We start from the raw sequence: 21788 nt of genomic DNA, 5'->3' as shown, positions 1-21788 counted from the left end.
CATAAGGAATATATTAGGTCCCAAAGGAATACCCATGTTGTTTCCTGTAAGCCACTTAATGCCATCAAAACCATTCATTTTAACATCTATGGCAAATGACAAGGTTATAGTTTCTAAAATGGACTGGAGAATCTTAAGGCTGAAGACATGAGAGAAATCAAACCAAGAGCAACAGCAGGAAATAAAAAGATACCTGAATATTTTGATATTGAAGAATATGCTAGGGCTGGAGAAATGGCTCAGTGGTTAAGAGCACTGACTGCTCTTCCAGAGGTCCTGAGTTCAATTCCCAGCAACCACATGGTGGCTCACAGCCATCTATAATGAGACCTGGCGCCCCCTTCTGGCTTGCGGGCACACATGGAAGGAATGCTGTACACATAATAAATAAATAAATATTTTTAAAAAATAAAAAAAAGAATATGCTAGTTTATTGAAAATCAGAAACCAATTAACTATCATAATTTGTATCAATAGTCCCATTCCTTCAAGGTGAAGTGATTTACTCTGACCACACGGACTTTTAAATGGAAGAACGAGGATTCAATAACAGTTTATTATCTTGAAGTTACTTAGCATTACTATTTCAGCTTCCTCATCTATACAATATCAATAACAAGGCTTGCCTTACTACTGAGCCACCTGGGAAGTACACCATTTATACTGGTTTTCTTGCTCCATTCTAAGTACAAAACTGGCGGCATTCATTTCAGTATCTCTTCTTCAGGTCTAAGTCTACTACCAGAGATAAGGAACTGCATAAATAACTTGCTGATTGACAGTTCCACTCAGCTTCAGGCTTAGAACTCCTAACAGGGTAGTAATGATGAAGATTAATATTAACTAATCTCTCCAACAGGCTTCATGCTCCGAAGTATTTTACATGTAATTGTTCATTCAGTTTTCACAAAACTCTGTCTAGTGCTAATTTCTTATTTTGTAATATAAATTTTAGTCTTATAATGTTTATGCAATTTGCCCAAGATTACAAAAGTTGCAAAATAAAGAACTCATTTTAATTTCGAAAGTCATTTTGGGGGATCAAAAGAATAGTTCAGCAGTAGAGCATGTGTTTAACATGAACAAGGAAACCTTGTGTTCAATCCTCAGCACTAAAATAAGTTAATAAAATTCATTATCTTACTTCTGCACACTACTTAATGCCTTGTCTTCATTTTCTGCACGATTATTTCTTGCAATTTCCCTTTAATATCATACTTCAGTAGAACCATCCAAGAATACAAGGTTAACTTACAATAAGAAAATTAGAAGGTATATTTTAAAAGCAATCTTTACTGGGCACACTGGCACACAACTTTAAGCCCAGCACTCAGGAGGCAGGAAGACCAGCCTGATCTACAAAGTGAGTTTTCAGACTGCCAGGGCTACAGACAAACCCTGCCTGGAAAAGACAACAACAAAAAAGCAATCTTCTAAATACACAGTTATGTTTCCTTTCTTCACACATATCTAACATGAACGTACTGAACACCATACTCTGCCAGTAAAAAAAAAAATTAAATCTGGCCCAATAGTAGTAACAATGAGTAGTGAAATACTCCTGTAAAGATCAATTTCTCCTTAAAATTTACAAACAAATTTATGCTTCTTGAAAGGCTTATAAGTGTCTGAAGATTTCAAAATAAACATATTCTAGGAAGAAAGCTCAAAGATAAAGGCTAACATCAAAAAGATCATCTTGGGGCTGAAGAGATGGCTCTGCAGTTTAGAGAGAGCACTTGCTGCTCTTGCAAGGACAGAAATCAATTCTGAGCACCCACACCAACTCAGAACCATCTAGAATTCTAGTTGCAGAGGATTCAACACCACTTCTAACTTATGTGAGTTCTTGCATGAACATGGTGCACATACATAGACTCAGGCACACATAAAACAAATGCCTTTTTACAAAAGAGCATCTTGACTTAAAAGGGATAACATGTATACAAACATATCTGCTTATATTTTGGCTAAAAATGTTATTAATAAATAATATTGCTATTATTGTTACAGTTAGAAAAGTTTAGGAAACTCATGTGGCCAGAAAACAAGAAAGAACACTTTCAGCAGATCAGAAGTTGAAGAATTCTGATGAGATTAAAAAGCTGATGAGCTTAGGGCTAGAAAAACAGTTCAATTGTAAAGTGTTTGCTATGCAAACTTAAGGACCTAAGTTCAATGCCCAGTTCCTAGATAGACAGACGGACAGACAGACAGACAGACAGACAGATAGAATAGTTAAGCAGTGGTGGCACATGCCTTTAATCCAAGCACTCCGGAGGCAAAGATAGGCCTCTGTGAGTTTTGAGGTCAGCCTGAACTACACAGTGAGTTCCAGGACAGTCAGGACTACACAAAGAAACCCTGTCTCAAAAAAAAAAAAAAAAAAACCACACACACACACACAAAAAAAAACTGTATGTGTGTGAGACGGTTTAGGAGACAAGAACACCCCTGTGAGCTCCAAATTCAGTAAGAACTAGTCAGAATAACATGACTGAGGAGTCACCCAAAGTCAACAACCTCTAGTTTCCACACATATATGCCCCAACTAATATGTGCTTGAGCACACACACACACATGCATATATGTACCCACCAATATGTACACAAACATACACACATAAACACACAAGTGATCTAGAATAATAGGGAATCTTGAGTCTTATGGAAGTTGCTATGAAAAGTAATTCCACTGAGCTCCAAACTAAAAATTTGAATTATAGGAGAGAGGCATTATTGGGTTTTCAGTAGATTATATAGGAAATGAACAGGCTCTAAGCAATTGGACTCCTCTGCTGGTCTTTTACTGAGAAGCAAGGAAAAGGCAACAGGTGTGTAGTGATAGGCTAAGGCTCAGAGCAGAGTTGAGTTTGGAGATTACCATCTGCTCAACAGGTAAGGGTACACAAGCAATGAAGCAAATACCTATTGGTGTACATTCACACACACAAATACACAGTGTGGTATTTGTTCATTCTCCTACTATTGGCAAAAGAAAGCTCCTATAATCAAAGAGTGTAATTCACAAAAAGAAAACCATCAAAATTATCAAACACAAATAAGCAAACAACCTCTACAACATCAAATATTCAAGAAAACCAATACGAAGAAGAATTACAATTTAATAACTAGCCGGGTGGTGGTGGCACATGCCTTTAATCCCAGGCAAATCCCTGTGACTTCGAGGCCAGCCTGGTCTACAAGAGCTAATTCCAGTACAGGCTTCAAAGCTATACGAAGAAACCCTGACTCAAAAAAACAAAACAAAAACAAAAAAACAATTTAATAACTAAAGAAACTGAGCAACATGATAAGGAAGACACCCAAAGTCAACCTCTGGTTTCCACACAGGTGCATCCACCAATATGTGCACATGCACTAAATACACCCAACATCTTCAAGAATAACAAGGATACTATCACCTTCATGAAAAAGGCAATTATTAAAAGAGAGTGCTTTAAATTGAATAGAAAGATTATGCCTAGCTTTGTAACAAATCACCAAACTGCTTCCGAACTTGGCTATGCCGAAAGTACAGAGGGACTAAACTCTCCTTTAACATTCTGTCAAGTCAATATATGTTGTCAATAATCAGTGGTGGAGGAGAGGGAAAATCAGGTTTTAAAAGGTTGATAATGGTTATGATTGTACAACCTTGATAAAATACCAATATACCAAATTATGCTATAAATAAGTGATCTGTGAAGTATGTGATTATACATAAATAAAGTTACTTTTAAAGGCACTAAGTTGACATGAATACAGACAACTGATTTCTGACAAATGTGGAAATAAAATTCAGTGAAGGAAGAATGATCTTTTCAGGAAATGGTGTTAAAACAATGAGACATCCATATGTAAAACATAAATCTAGACAAATTCAACACCTTATTTAAGAAGTAATTTGAGTTGGATCACAGATTTAATGTGTAACACAATACTGTAAGACTTCTAGCCGGGTGGAGTTGGTACACGCCTTTCATCCCAGTACTCAGCAGGCAGAGACAGTCAGATCTCTTTGAGTTTGAGACCAGTCTGGAATACAGAATGAATTCCAGGACAGCTAGGGCTACACAGGGAAACCCTGTCTGGGGGCGGGGGGAGACTTAGAGGAAAAAAAATAGGAAAAAAAATCTCCAGACTCTTGAATCTATCAAGTGCAAAGCCATCACAAAAGAAACTGACAAGTTAAATTATGAAAGTTAAAATCTGTGCTGTGTAAGACAACACAGAGAAAATGGAGAAGCTAAAGATTAGCAGACAAATATTTACCAAGCATACATATATATATGTATGATGTGTGAAATACTCTGGTCTGATATGCTATGATTCCAAATACATGACATTTTGGCAACTAGTGACAATAAATGACGAGTAATCATAGCTGGGGGTAGGGAACAGTGGGTCTTTCCCAAGAGAACTGACCATATATGTTCACATTGAAAGTGCGGACAAATATCCATAGCAGCATTATTCATAACAGACAAAATAGCAGAATAACAAATATCAATCAATTGATAAATGGATAAATAAAAGTAGGTCATCCACATAACAGTATTTAACCATAAAGAATAATGTAATACATATTACAAATGATAAATCTTGAAAATATTGTGCAAAATGAAAAAAACTTACCTACAAGACACAAAATATTTGGTATTGCATTTTGGATGACTCCATATACATGAAATGTCCAAAACAGGCAAAACATCGGCAGAGCAGATTATAGTTGCCAGAGGCTAGAGAGCTGGAGGAGTAAAAGAGTATTGCAATGGCTTGTAATCTCAAAAATTGGGAGGGGAAACAAAAGGCCAGCCTTTTGCTATGTAGCAGGTTCAAAGTCAGTCTAGGATCCAGGAGACTTTGCCTCAAAAACAAAGGCTGGGAGGGGTGGTAGATCTCTGAGAGTCTGAGACCAGCCTGGTCTACATAGTGAGTTCTAGGTGAGCCAGAGCTATACAGTGAGATCCTGTCTCAGACTGACAGACAGACATAAATGGATAAATAAACAAGCAAGCAAGGGGAAAAGAGAGAGAAGGAGAAAGTAGGGAATGGAGGGATGACAGAAACAGTAAATACAATATGACAGGATTTCTACTTTTAGCTTATACAAAGAGAACTAACCAAGAGAGAAAGTAGCATAGCATTTAACATACATGTATATAGCACACATATATAGTGAGGTCTCATGTTTTAAACTAATATTTCAGCTGCATAAATAAAACCCCAACATAAAACTACAGAATTGGAGTGACTCTAACACTAACAGTTTAAATGTCAAGAAAGGGGCTGGAGAGATAGATAGGTCATTGGTTATGCGTACTGGCTGCTCTTCCAGAAGACCTAGGTTTGACTCCCAGCATCCACATGGTGGTTCACACTCATCTGTAACTCCAGTTTCAGGGGATTGGATGCTCTCTTCTAGCCTCCCCAGGCATGCAATGTGGTGTACTGGCACAATGCAGGTACAATCATACACATAAAATTAAAGTTTAAAGAATAAATTTAAAAAGACTACAAAGGGGGCTGGAGAGATGGCTCAGTGGTTAAGAGCATTGCCTGCTCTTCCAAAGGTCCTGAGTTCAATTCCCAGCAACCACATGGTGGCTCACAACCATCTGTAAAGAGGTCTGGTGCCCTCTTCTGGCCTTCAGGCATACACACAGACAGAATATTGTATACATAATAAATAAATAAATAAATAAATAAATAAATAAATAAATAAATAAATAAATAAATAAATAAATAAAAAGACTACAAAGAATACTGAAATGTCATCTAATGAATTGTGAATGCACGGGCCACAGGTAAGAGTTAGATACTGAACTAAAGGAATAGTAGTGGTGAGGAAGCAGCAACCCAGCCAGAAGAACAAGAATGGCATTCACAAAGACAGGCAACCCCAGACAAATGCAGGCTGTAGGAGATGCAAATAAAATGTCAGAGTACTGCAAAGCAGAAAGACCTGGTGGAAAGGTATGGTGAGCTAGCGTGATAATCAAGGACCATCTCTAGGTCTCTCTGCTGGAGAGTACTGCCAGGCACTCTGAGCCCATTCCAGTCTCTAACTGCAAAGATCATGTGAACTACCAAAAAAAAAAAAAAAGGTAGACCACAGAATTCTAGATCCCCCCTTTTCCGATTAAAAAGAAAAACAAAAAACTAAAAAGGGATGCTATCCAGACATGATGAGGAGGCAGAGGAAGCACTAAGGAGGTGGATCTCTGTGAATTTGAGGATAGCCTGTCTACATAGCAAAATCAAGAACAACCAGAGTTAATCATGAGAGCCCATCTCAGAAAACAAACAAACAGGCAAAAATGATGCTAGAGTTGATCAGCAAGTGGCAACACTAGAAACAAGCAACTTAAGTTCCTGATACCCAATACAGTCTTTGTACAAAGCTACAGAGAAACCCTGTCTTGAAAAACGAAAAAAGATTCCATTTATCTAGATTACCTTGTATTTGAATACATGATGCATGCATGCTTGTGCACATTTTGTTTATGGGATGCAAAGACCTCAGGAGGATTTCAGGTGTCCTGTTCCATCACTTTCAACATTATCCTAGACATCTCCACACTTCTCTGTCCTCCAGTGCTAGGTTTTTACAGGGCTGAGTGCTGGGGATTTAGGTTCAGGTCCTCATACTCTCACCCACTAAGCCACCTCCCCAGCCCCTGTATCTTCTTAGAGTAAATTAGGAACAGCTGGGTAGGAACACTGGCGGCAGCAGCGAAACCACTGCTCACAGAGTAGAAGGGCAAAGGGCCAAGCACGGCTCCTCAGGCCTCTACCACAGCACTCACTAATCACCTCCCACGTGTCCCACCTTCGGATGTGCACACAGCTATATGTTGGTGACTGTATTTCAATTACCAACTTTAGAGGGACAAAACATCCATGTCTTAATACAAACTAAGTTCTTACAATAAAACTAACATAAATCTACAAGTGATGAGAAAATTAGAACTCTTGCAATAATTATAAAAATAATTTAGATAAAAAGCTAGGACACTAATGTTTGTGAATAAAAATTGGAATGAGGACAGGACTGGTCAAACAGATTCAGAATACTTAACATAAAATGCAAGTAACAGTGGAGGATTCTGGCAGACAACTTAAAACACCAAAATTAAAACCACCAGTAATAACTGGAAGTGGTGGTGCAGGACTTTAATCCCAGGACTCCGGAGGAAGAGACAGGCAGATCTCTGAGGTCAAAGCCAGCCTGGTCTACAGAGTGAGTTCCAGGACAACCAGATATACACAGAGAAACCCAAAGGGTGGGGGAAAGGGCAACACACATCATGGTACACCAGTAATAGACAAATACACCAAGTCCATATGATCTGATGCTGTTTAAAAAAAACAACATATACCATTCCTACCTCATATGTATAACCTATGTGCACAGGAAATATCAGAAAAAGTATAAAGAACATTCTATAAAAATGGACCTCAACACTCAAGGGTAAAGGTCATGAAAGAATAAAGAAATACTTTAGTTAGAAAACTGTGGGGCTGACAGTTGAACACCTTGAGCAAACACTGGGTTCCATCTCTAACACTACAAGGGGATGACAGAATACTTCTGACATAGAACTGTGCATGTATACGCGTATGTGTGCATGTGTGTTTGTGTGTGTTACTTTGAAATGTTAAAGTTACAATCGGTATCTCTAGATGAGGAACACATGACATGAAAACTCTGTGCGATTTGTTGCAGTCTTTCTGAAGATCAAAAACTTTTTTTTTTTTTCGGTTTTTCCAGACAGGGAGGGCTTCTCTGTGTAGCCCTTGCTGTCCTGGAACTTGACCAAGCTGGCTGTCAATTCACAGAGATCCACCCGCCTCTGCTGCCTGGGTGCTGTGATTAAAGGTATGTGCCTCTATTAGCTGGCCTTTAAAAACTGTTTTGTTTTTGAGACAGTGTTTCTTTGTGTAGCCCTGGCTGTCCTCGAACTTTCTGTAAACCAAACTGACCTTAAATTTAAGAGCTCTACCTGCTTCTGCCTCATATAACTGCTGGGATTAAAGACTTGTACCACCATGCCTGGCTAAAATAATATGTTAATTCAGCAAATGAAATGATTTAACAGCTATTTGTAACTATTGTTATAATGATTTTTAGAGTTCTAAAAGTTTATAATTTTCTATGATTTTAACACCTTACTATCAATTTGAAGATAGTATAAAAAGTCTTATATTCATTTGTGCTACAGTTTGAACATAGACGGTATCCCCTGAAAGGTTAATATGTTAAAGGGCTGCTTCCCATTAACATATTAACATATTTCATGCTATTGGAACCCTTAGTAGTAGACTTAGCCTCAAAAAGGTCCCTGTCAAACTCTGGACATCAGGCTTGCATGCAAGCCCTTTAGCCAGCTGAGTCATTTCATTAGCCCAAAAGTCTATGCACCGTCACTAAGAAAATAACACATGAATAACCTGGTCTATGCATGGGAAGGATCTGTTTATCTGTGATAAATTATCAATTTATATAATGTAACAGAAAACATTTATAAAGTTATACTCAAAAATATAACCTATAGCTATCTGTGAAGATCTAGATGTAAATTATACTCTCTGGCTTCCTGAAGGCTCTTACTATGCACTACAGGCTGGCCTCAAACTGGCAGTCCTCCTGCTTCCTGGAGATTACAGACATGGATCGGCATGCCCACCAGGAATTACTTTCTTTCTTTTCTTAATTGTATTTTGTAATATCTCTAGTAAACGTATTTTAATAATAATATAAGAATAAGTTATAATATTATTAGGTTTAAAATTTTCTCCCTTGTCTTCCTCTGTTGTATTAGTGACAAAACCATTGAAAAGGGTCCTACCAGTAGGAACACGGTACCTGCTAATACAGACTGTTCTGAAAAACAGACCTGACTTAAATAAATACTCATATATATGGGCTGAGGGTTTAGGTTGCAGATAGACGCCTTCCTAGCCAGCAGGAGCCCTAGCCAGCACCAAAGTGCGAGAGGGTAGATATGCAAAATATAAGCATGAGGTTGTATTAATTACAGACAAGGCAGCATAAGATCATAAGCCTAGACATGAAGAGGCCACCGGGCAGCACAACCACAGCGTTCGGCCAGTCTTTTCACACAGTGCAAGGAAAATTCAGCCTGGACATTCATACAAAAGTTAACAATCGCTCTGGAAGACCGCCTGTGCACCCACCAGGATCGCCCTAGGCTGCCCCCAGCTCCTACCCCATCTTCTCTGTTCCACAGCACTTCTGCTCTTCTTCCACACTAATTCCTGCCATCTAACACTTGCGGGCACTGACTGAACAGGAAGCTTGTCTATCTTACATAAATGACTCGGCTAGGGCACAGCGAAAGTTGTGGGGCTTTTAACCAATAGAGCTTTCCTTCCCAACCCGACTCATCATGTGCTAACCCTATCTCTCAGTGTCCTAGTTCCTCTGCTTTATCTACTGACAGTAGCCTTCCCAAGAAGAGGATATCTGTATGTAACTCCTTCGTCTTTCTCTTTTTCTGCTTCCCCTGTTGGTTCATAAATAATACTCAAGAAACTATAAAATAAAAATTACTAGATTAAATTTTGTTTTTAGACAGGATCTCACAGGCTGCCCTGGATCTTTCCAAGTAAACCAGGCTTACTTTGAATACACAGAGATTCACCCGACTCTGCCTCCTAAATGCTAGGATTAAATGTGTGTGCCACCATGCCTGCTTCCTCCAGATTAACTTTTCTGGACTGTTAAACCATGGGCAAAACCTGTTGAGCGTGGGGGGGGTAATAATTTTTTAATTATTTTTATTGAGCTATGTATTTTTCTCCGCCTCCTCCTCCCTTCCTCCCCACTCCCCTTCTATATCCACTCCCACAATCCCCATTCCCCATGCCCCTTATTTACTCAGGAGATCTTGTCTTTTTCTACTTCCTATGTAGATTAGATGTTGAGCATATATTAACTACTATTTGTGGCCTTGCAAAAAAAATTGTTCACTAAATAGCACAAACTCTCTAGATGATCACTGTAGTTACAGCAATATTGTCTTATACAGCTAATTACTCATTGGGGGAAAAATGAACTAACCTTCCATGTAGATGCACCTAATATTCAGCCACAGAAAAACAGGACACTATTTTATTTGTATTCACAAAGCAGCACTAGAACCTTCCCCATCACCAACTTCCCGTCAAATGCGGCCCTCCTATACTGCAACCACTTTAGCTTGTAAGTTCCAAAAGACACAAGCCTGTCAGCAGCCACCATCCCACTTACACTCTTGAGAACAGAAGATAAGCAATGCAAAATCACACTCAACAGGAGAGTATACTGACTAAGGTAAACCGTGAAAGGACCACTTATTGTCTAAGCCACCCAGTTTCCCTCATCTACTGACAAACTCAGAATCAGCCCTAGAATAAATTTACAAGTTGAAACGTGTCAGGCAGGTTGACACAAGCCAGACACTGACAGTGCCTAGGAGAAAAATCTGTCCAGGGTGAGCCCTTCCACGACAGTTCAGCGTTGCCTAAACACCCTAAGAAGAAAGGATATCCGATATATGAGCATGTGAAAATAAGGGTGAACACTCACGATTCAGATGCCAGGGCAATGATTAAAACTTACGGGAGTGGGGAAAGAGAAATCTGAACAGAAAGGAACTGCTGAACGCTGTTTGCTCCACAACAAAGGGACATATGAAGTGGATTACAACCTGAAAGAGCTTGTTTTTATTTTTGTTTTAAACGAGCTTTCTAAACACCTGGATGAGTAATAGAAAGTTTTCAAAAGAGTTACTCTAGAGGCGTAACCCCAGGGACCTGAGGTTTGTCTCTTGCTTCCAAACCTTAGTCTTGCTGTCCCATTTTTTTTCTGTCCCAACCCCCACCTTCCCCTCCTATTTGTCTGAAATAAATGGTATGTGAAACATGCCCACACTAAATGTAACATGAAAGTCAGTGTTCACAAATGACTGGCAAACCTACAGCCCGGTGGACCGAAATTAACCCTGGCCCATTACCCAAATCCTATCCGGAGGAGACTTGAAAAAATATAACCTCTACATATCAAGAAAGCACTGCAAGAAAACGGGAGTGGAAGGTGGGTGGTGTTCCCAGGCTGTCACCAGGGAATCCAGGCCTTCAAACAGCCCTGTTTTGAAGTCCCCGTCTTTAAGTTATCTCTATGGAACTTGGCTCTCAATTTGTCAACCCTAAGAACTAAGATGTTAAAGGGGTCGGGGGTAGTCGGATAAGAACAATCCATCTTCTAAGCTTGGGACTCAGAAAACAGCAATGGGCAGCTGACACAGAGCCGGGACACCTGGCAATCTTTGGAAGCCAGTCGGGAGAGTGGGAGGTAAGCGTGCAAATACAGGCACACACGAGTGGGAGGTGAGTTTGCAAGCACATACGCACGCGCGCGCGCGCACACACACACACAGATACATATACATATATGGGGGGGGAGGAACCAACTGGGAGGCAGGGCCCAACAGCACCAGAAGGACGGGGAGGCAGGGCCGCGCATCCCACGGAGGACCGGGAGGCAGGGCCCGACAGCACCAGGAGGACAAGGGGGCAGGCAGGGCCGGGCAGTACAAGGAGGACAGGGAGGCAGGGCGTACGAGGTCGGCGAGCATCGAGCCTCGGGAGCCCAGGGGGCGGTGGAACAAAGCCCGGTGCGGCCCGATTACTTACAACAAGAAGCTCATGTCGGCCGCGGCGTGGGCTGCGGGCTCGGCAGAGCGAAGCCTGGGACGCCCGGCTTGAATCGGAGGGAAGGCGAGGAAGCGAGGAGGACGCACAGCTGCGGGGCGGCCGCCGACTTCTCCGGCTTCTCTACTTCCAGCGGCCGGCGGAGGAGCGGAAGAGGAAGACCTGGGCTCGTTTGGCTGCGCCGCCTGGAAGCCGAACTGCCAGGGAAGCGCCGCCCGCCGCGTCCTCCTCGCCAGCTCCGCGCCCCCTCGGAGAGATCTCGCGAGAGCTCAGGCGCCCCGCCCACCCCGGAATCACCTTCGGGTCACCTCGGCAGCCGACGCAGTCCAGCCCAGCCGTGGAGCTTGCGGGAGCACGTGGCTCCGGGTAACGGCCCAGTGTCCAGAGCTGCTCGGATGCGATCGGAGCCCAGGAGGGAAGTGGACATCCATTCCAGCCCTGGGTTTTGTAGAGAGGGAGCGAGTCCCCAGCAAGGACAGTGGAAGGCCATGGGCTCACTTTCTGTACTCGACTTTAGCAAGCAACTTGAACTACAGCCCCAGTCCCTGTATGCTCACATTTAGTAAAAAGGAGACATTTCTTCTGCTTGGAATGACTTGGAGATGGGATTTTGGATAAGGGATTAAGTGAGTTTTTTATTTTTTTTTTTAAATCTATAGGTATATCTTAAAACACTGAACTCGGAGGAGGTAAGATCAATTATTGAACACAAGAAAGCTAGGCTGTTGGCAGCGGCAGCTAGAGAAACCATCCAGCTAGGAAGCCAAGGAGAGCCTAGGTCAGTGCATCGTGAATGTCAGGAAGCTGATTTTCCACGGCCGGTTGTGGGATCCGTTCTAAGTACTGATGCACAAAACACTTGATCAACTAAGACTTAGTCAGCCTTGCACTTGGAGAAACTTTCTCACATGCTTAAGAGACTGAGGGCAAAGATTTTTATCTACGGCGGCTCCCGCTTGCCACCAAGCCTGATAACCTGGAACCCCTCTGATAAAGAGAACCAGTTCCCACAAGTTATCCTCCGACTCCCACACATACGCACAAATAAATAATAAACAAATAGTTAAGAAAATGTTAAAGTGGTTAGTGCTGACTTGGTGGTGCTTGCCTCTGCAACTCAGAAAGAGGACACGTTTGAAGAAAGCCAGGACAACACAGGAAGATAAGATCTGAGGGGCCTGCGGATGCTTGGCTCTTTACAATATGCCTCAGCGTGCATTATCTACTTAGGTGGGAAAATAAAGTTCACCCTCCCCCGCCCCCTTTTTAGCACACCATCAGCTCTACAAGTTCTCAAGGACTCTAAATGAAACGATGTGCAGATATTAACCCAACTTGAGCTTACCATTCCAAAAGGCAAGACACCTGAAGGTGATGCAAATATTAAATTTATTCTATTTCATTAATATACCAGTAGTTTGCTGTGTTGAGTGGTTTTAAGAAGAAAAGAAAAACTAAATGCAAGAAAACTGAACCTTGTGTTTTCTCAGGAACAGCAGATAATAATTTGAAAAGACAGCCTCGAAAGATAAGAAGAGGCCAAGATGTGGTGGTACATGCACTTGGTCCCAAAGCAGGGAGGCAGAAGCAGACAGATCTGGTCTACATATTGAATTCCAAGCCAACCAAAGACAGGGTCTTTAAAAAATGAAAGAAAAAAAAGGCAGAAAACAGATTTACTATAATGAAAACAATAGGTTGGTGATGTAAAATGAGATTTGCCTCAATAGGTTAGTATTTGAAAAAGAATAGTTGAGGCAACATATCAGAGCCTTAGTGTCACCGATTTCTCTTTACTAGTTTGTTTGTTTTGTTTTTTTGAAACAGGATTTCTCTGTGTAGCTATGGAGCCAGTCCTGAAACTCACTCTGCAGACTAGGCTGGCCTCGAACTCACAGATATCCGCCTGCCTCTGCCTCCCAAGTGCTGGGATTAAAGGCATGTTCCTCCACCACCCGGCAGTCTCAACAATTTTTAACTGTGGTCCTGGCAACCAGTCATGGCTGTGTGCTTAGGAAAGAAGGCTGAAGAGGCAGGAGGATATTGAGTGTGAGGCTATCTTGGGACTGTATAGCCAGAAACTAACTCAGAAAAACAGTACAATAAAGCTTTTGGATTATTACATGATCTTTTGTGTGTTTGTTTTGTTTTTGTTTGTTTAAGACAGGGTTTCTCTGTGTAACCCTGGCTGTCTTGGAACTCACTCTGTAGACCAGGCTGGTCTCGAACTCAGAGATCCTCCTACTCTGCCTCCCAAGTTCTGGGATTAAAAGCATTAAAACCATGGCCTGGCTATTACATGATCTTTAAGATGCTTTGCAGTTCTAAAGTTCTATCCTGCCAGAGGCATCCTTCTAAAGACTGGCCCCCAGCTCCTCCCTGCTCCTTTGCCTTTGGTTTGATACGTTTCTATGTGTCCTGTCACATCGAGTCAGGAAAGAGAGGACACGAAGAACCTCTGCGGCCATAGCTCCTGAGTACTGCTCCGTTAGGTCACTAGAAATGCCTCTTGAACTGACCCCTGAGAAAGCAAACATTTGGTCCTAAAAATGAGAGAAACTATCATGTTAACAATACAGAATACAATTCTGCACGGTTAGATTCTAAATCAAGCAAATGGCAGTTACATAAAAGCCTGTGGTATAACAAATACTGGGCATTCCAGAATCAAAATTATATTCAAATAGATTTTTTAATGATAATTTCTCCTTTAGCAGTGCATATTTAACTGCATTTTCTCAAATTTCTTTATCAGCTCTAGAATTTGAATACATTGTAGTTTTGTGGTTAGAGTGTGTGTGTGTTGGCTAATGTGTGTATGGGTGTTTGTGTAGTCACAAGGCTGATTTTCAGGAGTCTTCCTCAATTACTCTCAACCTTATTTAGTGAAGCAGTCTCTCAGCTGAAACCAGAGCTCACTAATCTAGCTAGCCAGCTTGCTATAGGGATCCCAGCAAGGTCTTCAGAGCCACAAGAATTATAGGGGGAGTGGCCACGCCCACCTGGCATTTACCTGGATTCTGGGAATTTGAACTTCTGTCATTATACTTGCTGCATAAATGGCATTTAATCAGTAAGTCACCGCCCCAGACTTAAAGTGTTGATTGGGTCTTGATTTTATGTATGTGTGTGTATCTGTATGTATGTACACCATGTGTGTGCACATGTCCTCAGAGGTCAGAAGGGGACATCCAATCGTTGGAATTAGAGTTATACTTGGTTGTCAGCTGCCTGATATGGGTGCTGGGGACCAAGCCTGGGTCCTCTGTGGGAGTAGCAAGTGCTCTTAACTGCTGGACCATCCCTCAAGCACTCTAAGTTTTGGTTTTGTAGAAAGTTCTTCTTCCAGACTACAGAGCCTGGTTAAAGTGGGCAAGGAAAAGAGTGACCTCAGAGGAGGGTGGACACTTAGGTGGAAAGCAGACAAAGGCTTTCAGTCCTCACAAGACTCTTGGAATCTCTAGACTGACATCTGGATTTTAATCCAAGAGCACCGGAAAAGTCAGCAAACACAGAGATTAAGAATATAAAATTGATCAGAATAATTTTTAAAATGTTGAACATACATAAAAGGGCATAGATTAAATCACCACACAGCCCATAGTCAGTTCTTGACCCCAATGAGCATTTCATATGGATAACACTGTCCCTTGTGGAGAATGGACGGCAGGTAGCCAGCATTCCAGAAGCTGTAGGCTTCTGAAATAGTTCAGTTGTTCTCAGTAACTAAGATTTTTATTTACTTATTTATTTATTATGTATACAATATTCTGTCTGCATGTATTCCTGCAGGCCAGAAGAGGGCACCAGACCTCATTACAGATGGTTGTGAGCCACCATGTGGTTGCCGGGAATTGAACTCAGGACCTTTGGAAGGGCAGGCAATGCTCTTAACCACTGAGCCATCTCTCCAGCCGAGATTTTTTTACTTAAGATATATTATTCATAGAAATAAAGAAAGAAAGATGAAGTAAAACCAACGACACTCGGAGTTGGTGGTAGAAAGGAATCCAAGATGGCTGTGGGTTTTCACTTGGGCAATTAGAGTCGTAATGCCATTTGTGATAAGGAAGATGTGAGTCACAAATTGGAAGAATAACCAAAGGCTCCAGTTTGGATATGTCTACTTTGAGATGTCTGTTAAGCACCCAGGTCAAGTTTCGACCTCCCATGATGCCTGGGAGAAATCTAAACCAAAAACATGAATGTAGGAGTCTTCAGCAAGTGGATGGCTTTCGAACTCTCAGAAGGAGCTCCAAATAGGAAGTTATATGCCATGTAAAAATAGATCAAGCAGGGCATTACCTGTAAACATCTGTGTTTCTTCTTTAATCCTCTTTCCAAAATAGAAATGGGATCTCATCAAGCCTCTAGATCTAATCTACCAGCTCACAGAAAATACAGGTGAGAAAAGGAAGTGTGTGGGGGGGATTAAAATTTTACCACATGCAATCAGCAAAGTTCAGACTAAAGGGAAACTGTGCTAGACCCGATCCCTTCAACAAAAGAGAGGAAAGGCACTGAAGGAGAAATTGATGACAAAATGATTGATAATTGGCCTGGTGAGGCTGAATTGTGCTCGTCCCCATAGACTGGAGAAGGCTGCTTTGCTCAGCTTTGCCTAGAGAAGCTTCATTCCGCAGTGGGAAGCAGTTAATGACTCATAATCAGTTAAAGTGCTGGGGAAAGGTGACAGGTAAGTGTTGAGCCCCAACTGGGACACCTACATCTACTCACCACACACAGACTCACACACACAGACTCACACACACACACACACACACACACGCACCCCTCAGGAAGCATGGAAGAAGGAGTGGGAAGAACATAAGAGCTGGAGGGCAGGAGGGAGTGTTAAGAAGTAGTCTTTGGAGTTGACACGGCTACCACATTCACACTCAGCGCAGCTATGATGACCTGCAGGAGATCAAGCCGAGATCAGTCAGTCAGCCTGCCAGACGGCAGCACTAGTTGTACGCAGTGGGTTCAAAATGAAGAAGAAGACAGGAAAGTGGGAAGGGGATGTTAGGGAGAGTGTCCAGAGGGATTAGGAGGGAGCTGGGGGTAGATATGGTCACGATACATTATATACAAGTATGAATTGTCAATGAATAAGTAAAACATCTTTTCATAAAGTTGCCAGAAGTGAAAATAATGTTCCTTGAACTAAAAGAATCATTATTTGCCTCACATTAGCCAGCTTTCTGCATCTATTTAAAGAAACAGTCTTTCAACTGTACAACTAAAAACGGACATTACTAATGTCAGAAGGAAGAAGTGCTTACCCCAGCCCCCATTCTTCAGAACCCTCAGGTAGCTATTCTCTTTGATTAAGAAATGTTATTTGCTTTTGGTAGAATGGACATCTAAACAGCAAATCTAGAAAAAGATATCTGGAGACCAAGACTTAGTAACCTGATAATATGCAATGTGTCCTACAGGGGTGTTTTGGCTGTGTACTATTTAGATAGCTAGGATAATTATTCTATCTGATTAGTCCATTGCATAAGATTGTTTTTGCACAAATATTTCTATGAGCCAATCACTTTAAATTTTTAAATATTTTATTACTTTTTAATTTCTTTTGTTTGATTTTTTCATCTGTGGCTCATAATTTTTCATGAGGCTGATATTATGCATTGTTTTCCCCCTTTTTATAAACAAGGAAAAGATTATAACTTGCCCAGGATCACAGCTAGTAAGTACAATCTGAATTTAGGAATCTCTGTTTCCCCATTCCTTTCCCCTCCCAGCTACACTGATTTAAAATGAATATATTATAAGTAAATTGTGTCATGTTACACAATTCTACTTACAGTCAGCAATTCAACCTGACCATGATTCATCAAAGATAAACTATATTTACAAATGCTTCTAGGGATAGAGTGGTTTGACCTGGAAAAGGATGGAAGGTCTGGGCAGATGCTCAGGGATGGTTGCTGTATGAACATGAAGATCAGAGCTGGATGCCCAGCATCCACATAAAAAACAAGGACAGCTAGGCGGTGGTGGCGCACGCCTTAATCCCAGCACTCAGGAGGCGGAGTCAGGTGGATCTCTTCTGAGTTCGAGGCCAGCCTGGTCTAAAGAGTTCCAGGACAGGCTTCAAAGCTACACAGAGAAACCCTGTCTCAAAAAAGAAAAGGAAAAAAAGAAAACAAACAAACAAAAAAAAAAACTGGGCATGGCTTTAATCCCAGAGCTCAGGAGGTAAAGACGGTCAGATCTCTGAGTCTCAGGCCAGCCATCATTACATGACGAGACTCTATCTCAAAACAACAGAAAAGAAATACAAACACACTGGTCATGGTCTGTATCCACAACACTGCGGGTAGGGGAAGAGACAGGAAGATTCCAATGACTTGCTAGTTGTTTAGCCAACCCAGTCAAAATGGCCAGCTCCCAAATCAGTGGAAGACCCTGTCTCAAAAACTGTGGTCTCCACGTGCGCACACACTCAACACACACAATGATGAAAGCATGAAAAGCTGGTTCTTAAACCTTGGTGTCTCTTTCTCTTTTTTTGGTGGCGGCGGGGGGGCGGGGGGGATTCTTCAGACAGGCTTTCTTTGTGTAGCTTTGGAGCCTGTCCTGGATCTCACTCTGCATACCAGGCTGGCCTTGAACTCACAAAAATCTACCTGCCTCTGCCTTCCGAGTGCTGGGATTAAAGGCGTGCACCACTACGGGCTGACTAAACTTGGTGTTTCTTTTTTTATTATTATTATTTTATGTATATGAGTTCTCTATCTGCATGTATGCCTTTATGCCATGAGAGGGCATCACATCCCACTATAGATGGTTGTGAGCCACCATGTGGAGGCTGGGAGTTGAACTCAGTGCTCTCAACCGCTGAGCCATCTCTCCAGCCTGCTTGGTATCTCTTGATGCATTCCTTTATAAAAACAAAAAATGATAAAGCAGAACAAATATATCTTTACTGAAGGTGGAAGAAAAATAAATTTTCTCTTGATCACAAACCTGACATACTTCTACTTCAAATTCTTCATTCTTTGCAAATGGACACATTCATGCAGATAAAGGCTAGATTTTAGTGAATAAGGGACAAATTATACGACTGCCCACTTGACATACATTTATTGTCTATGAGGGGCTTGAGGGGAAAAAGGAATGTGTAGAAGACGTAGCCCCGTCTTATGAATCATATAACTAAAAATTAGTAAATGAGTAATAATTAGAAATTAGATGTTGGCACTTTGACATCTCTGTACCCTAAGTGTACGAGCCCCCAGGATGCAGTGTGGAAGCTGAAGCCACTCTTCCCAAATGGCCCTTCCAGTCAACCAGACCCTGCAGATGGGGGCTCCCAGACTAACACATGCAGCTCAGCCTCCAGCAGCAGCTGCACCATCTGTAATTGGCTTACCTGCTGCTACACCCTGGCAGCCAGGCCTGATGGCCCAGATGGCAACCACTGCAGCCGGTGTGGCTGTAGTCTCTGCTGTGGGACACACCCTGGGTCACACCACCACTGGGGCTTCAGTGGAGGTGGTAATGCTGTGCCTTCAAATCCTGACATCACTCACCAGGAGCCTCAGGGAACCCAGCTGCTGGGCCAGCAGTCTGATGGGCCTTGCTCTCTGGAGAGCATCCAGAACCAGAGTGACGTCAAGCTGGGCGAGAACTTCAACAAGGTATGTTGGCAGTACAGAATTGCAAATGGTGTAATCAAGAAGTTCAAACTGCCCAGGCAGTGTGGCACAGGCCTTCAATTCCAGCACTCAGGAGGCAGAGGCAGGCAAATCTCTGTGAGTTCGAGGCCAACCTGGTCTACAGAGTGAGTTCCAGGATGGCCAAGGCTACACCAGGAAACTTTGCCTTGAAAAATCAAAAAAAAAAAAAAAAAAAAAAATTCAAATGGAAGAGACAGGAATTGGCCCTACATACTTGATAGAGCAAGTGTGGACCCTAAGTAAACAAACCTCTTATTTTAAATAACTTTATTGTTTCAGAATGGCCATTAAAGAGAGTTCTAATTGTATAGATGTTCACCCAGCATTGGGCTCTGGGCAAGTGTTTAGCCTCCTTGAACCAACTGCATTGTGTTCTATGAATTAATGAAAATTAAGTAATTTTGTTCTGAAAAAAAGAAAGAAAAGAAAAATTATGAGGAAAGATGTGTGTTCTGTGTGAATACATATTACAAGGCTATCTCTTGCCAGCACTTGGGAGGCAGAAGCAAGTGGATCTCTATGTGTACCAGGCCAGCCATTGTGAGACCCTTTCTCAAACAAACAAAGGATGTCTCTCATTTTGGTGATCAGAGTATTGGATCCTGTGTATCCAGAAACAAATAGTATAGAAGGGTGGGGCTAACAGAGGGCTTGTCTGGCACATGGCGGCCCTGGAATTAACCTATAGCATCCCCTAAAAGAGTGGATACTGCGTATTTACATCTCACATTCAAATTACCACTGCATTTATAAACAGCATAACTTATAGGAAGTGAAGTTCTTGTTCGTCCCAAGGTGTTTTGACGCATACAGGAACATTGATTCTCCTCCACTCCATCCCCAAGAGTCAGCTTCGCGGGACTTTTTAGGAAACGCTGTCTATAGTGTAAGTTTGAGGATCTCAGTCCATAGAACAAAAGCTAGAGGGGCTCTCTTGTGAGCTGGAATTGTAGCTCAGCGGTAAACCCAAGCCCCAGACCAACGCCAACACCCGGGAGAGAAACTGAGTGGCTGAGTGGGTGAAGTCGCCTGCTGACCTCAGTTTGATCTCCAGAACCCAGTGGTTGAGAGAGAGAACTCCCTCCTGAAGGTTGTTTTCTGACTTCCACATTCACGCTGTGGCACATGCACTGTGGCACACGTGCAGTCTGCCCCTCGCCACACACACATAAATCTTTCCAAAGTAAGATAAAACGGACCTTGTACTTTTTCGGTAAATGCAGAGATTTATTTCTTGATCATAAAGTTTATCGTTGCCCACAATGATCTTCCCTACAAGACACAGCAGTTACTTCGTTACTAATCTGCATGTAGATGAGGAAAAGAAGAATCCTCTTAAAGCTATCCAAAGTTACTTATCACCAAGGGGAAGGCCATTGCCGATGTCTGAAGTCTAAAATTAACTCTACCAGCTGTGATTCGGTTTGCTTTGTATAACGCGTGGGCGCAGGGGACTCGGTCGGCTAGGTTCGCTGGCTCCTTCAATCCAGTCTACTCTTACAAAGTTCGTTTGCCTGGAGTGCATGCTGTCCACAAGCATGGTAACTAAGCAGCTTGGAAATATAGGGAGACTAAACAAGCCTCTCCTTGAACCTCAGAAAAGCCTGGAAACGGTGTGGGGGATGGAGGAGGAGTCACAGCTTGAGTTGGCCAGAGGGAGGCTTAACTTTTAACCTTGTTGAAATTTCCCAGAGAGCAGGCTGCCTGCTGTCGGAGGGAGGTCAGCAGATAAAGGCGTCGTTTCAAGGAGGCTATGTTTTTAGCCCATCGTCTCCTGGAGGTCCTGTAGCCTGAAGGACCATATATAGACATAAAGAGCATCCCGACTGGGTACCACTTAAAAATATTCTAGGAACCAGCAGCTGTTACTTTCTCCCACACGTTTATAGTTAGCTGGCTTAATAAAACGGCCCTTATTCTAAGAGCTGCTGCCTTGGGGCGTAGGCAGGGGTGCCCTAGGTTTATTCTGTCTCCTCCTGTTTGGCTCTCCACCTCAGAACAAAAAGCAGCCCAGCAGAATGTAAGGGGTCAGTTATGAGAATTTAAGGGGTTGTATAAATTTAAATAATGAAATGGGCAAATCCTCCGGAGGCAAAGACAGAATTGCTGAGTAGGCTCTATAATGAATGAGTCCCGGGCCAAAAAAAAAAAAAACAGGAGTGGGAAGAGGTGGAGGGGAGTGGAAAAGAGGAAAATAGAGAAGACAGGAGGAGGAAAGGAAAGGAGCGAACTCATCTTCCTATACAGTTTTGAATCCCTGTCTGTGAGACTGATGGAATCCAAGGACCCCAGGCACTTCCTGTTTGGCCATTTCTTTTTGTCTCCCTCACCAATGGCCATTGCTACACCTGCTTTTTGGCATCTCTGTCATGTT

At 42.1% G+C, this 21788-nt stretch overlaps 1 protein-coding gene and 1 pseudogene across 1 annotated transcript in view; one reads left to right on the top strand and one right to left on the bottom strand.

The window, feature by feature from the left end:
- Mob1b (MOB kinase activator 1B) overlaps nt 1-11923 on the bottom strand; it is a 34910-nt gene extending 22987 nt beyond the window's left edge. Inside the window, exon 1 of the mRNA XM_057772277.1 lies at nt 11703-11923. Coding sequence (XP_057628260.1) covers nt 11703-11716 — 14 coding nt within the window. The 5' untranslated portion in view covers nt 11717-11923. The remainder of the gene's footprint in view (nt 1-11702) is intronic.
- Nucleotides 11924-18974: 7051 nt separating this feature from the next.
- On the top strand, nt 18975-21208 carry LOC130876382 (coiled-coil-helix-coiled-coil-helix domain-containing protein 2-like; annotated as a pseudogene).
- The last annotated feature ends 580 nt before the right edge of the window (nt 21209-21788 follow it).

Source organism: Chionomys nivalis, chromosome 6, assembly GCF_950005125.1.
Source record: "Chionomys nivalis chromosome 6, mChiNiv1.1, whole genome shotgun sequence".
NCBI classification, from domain to species: Eukaryota; Metazoa; Chordata; class Mammalia; order Rodentia; family Cricetidae; genus Chionomys; species Chionomys nivalis.
Note: the sequence above shows the minus strand (reverse complement) of the source record. Positions and strands in the feature narration are given on the sequence as shown.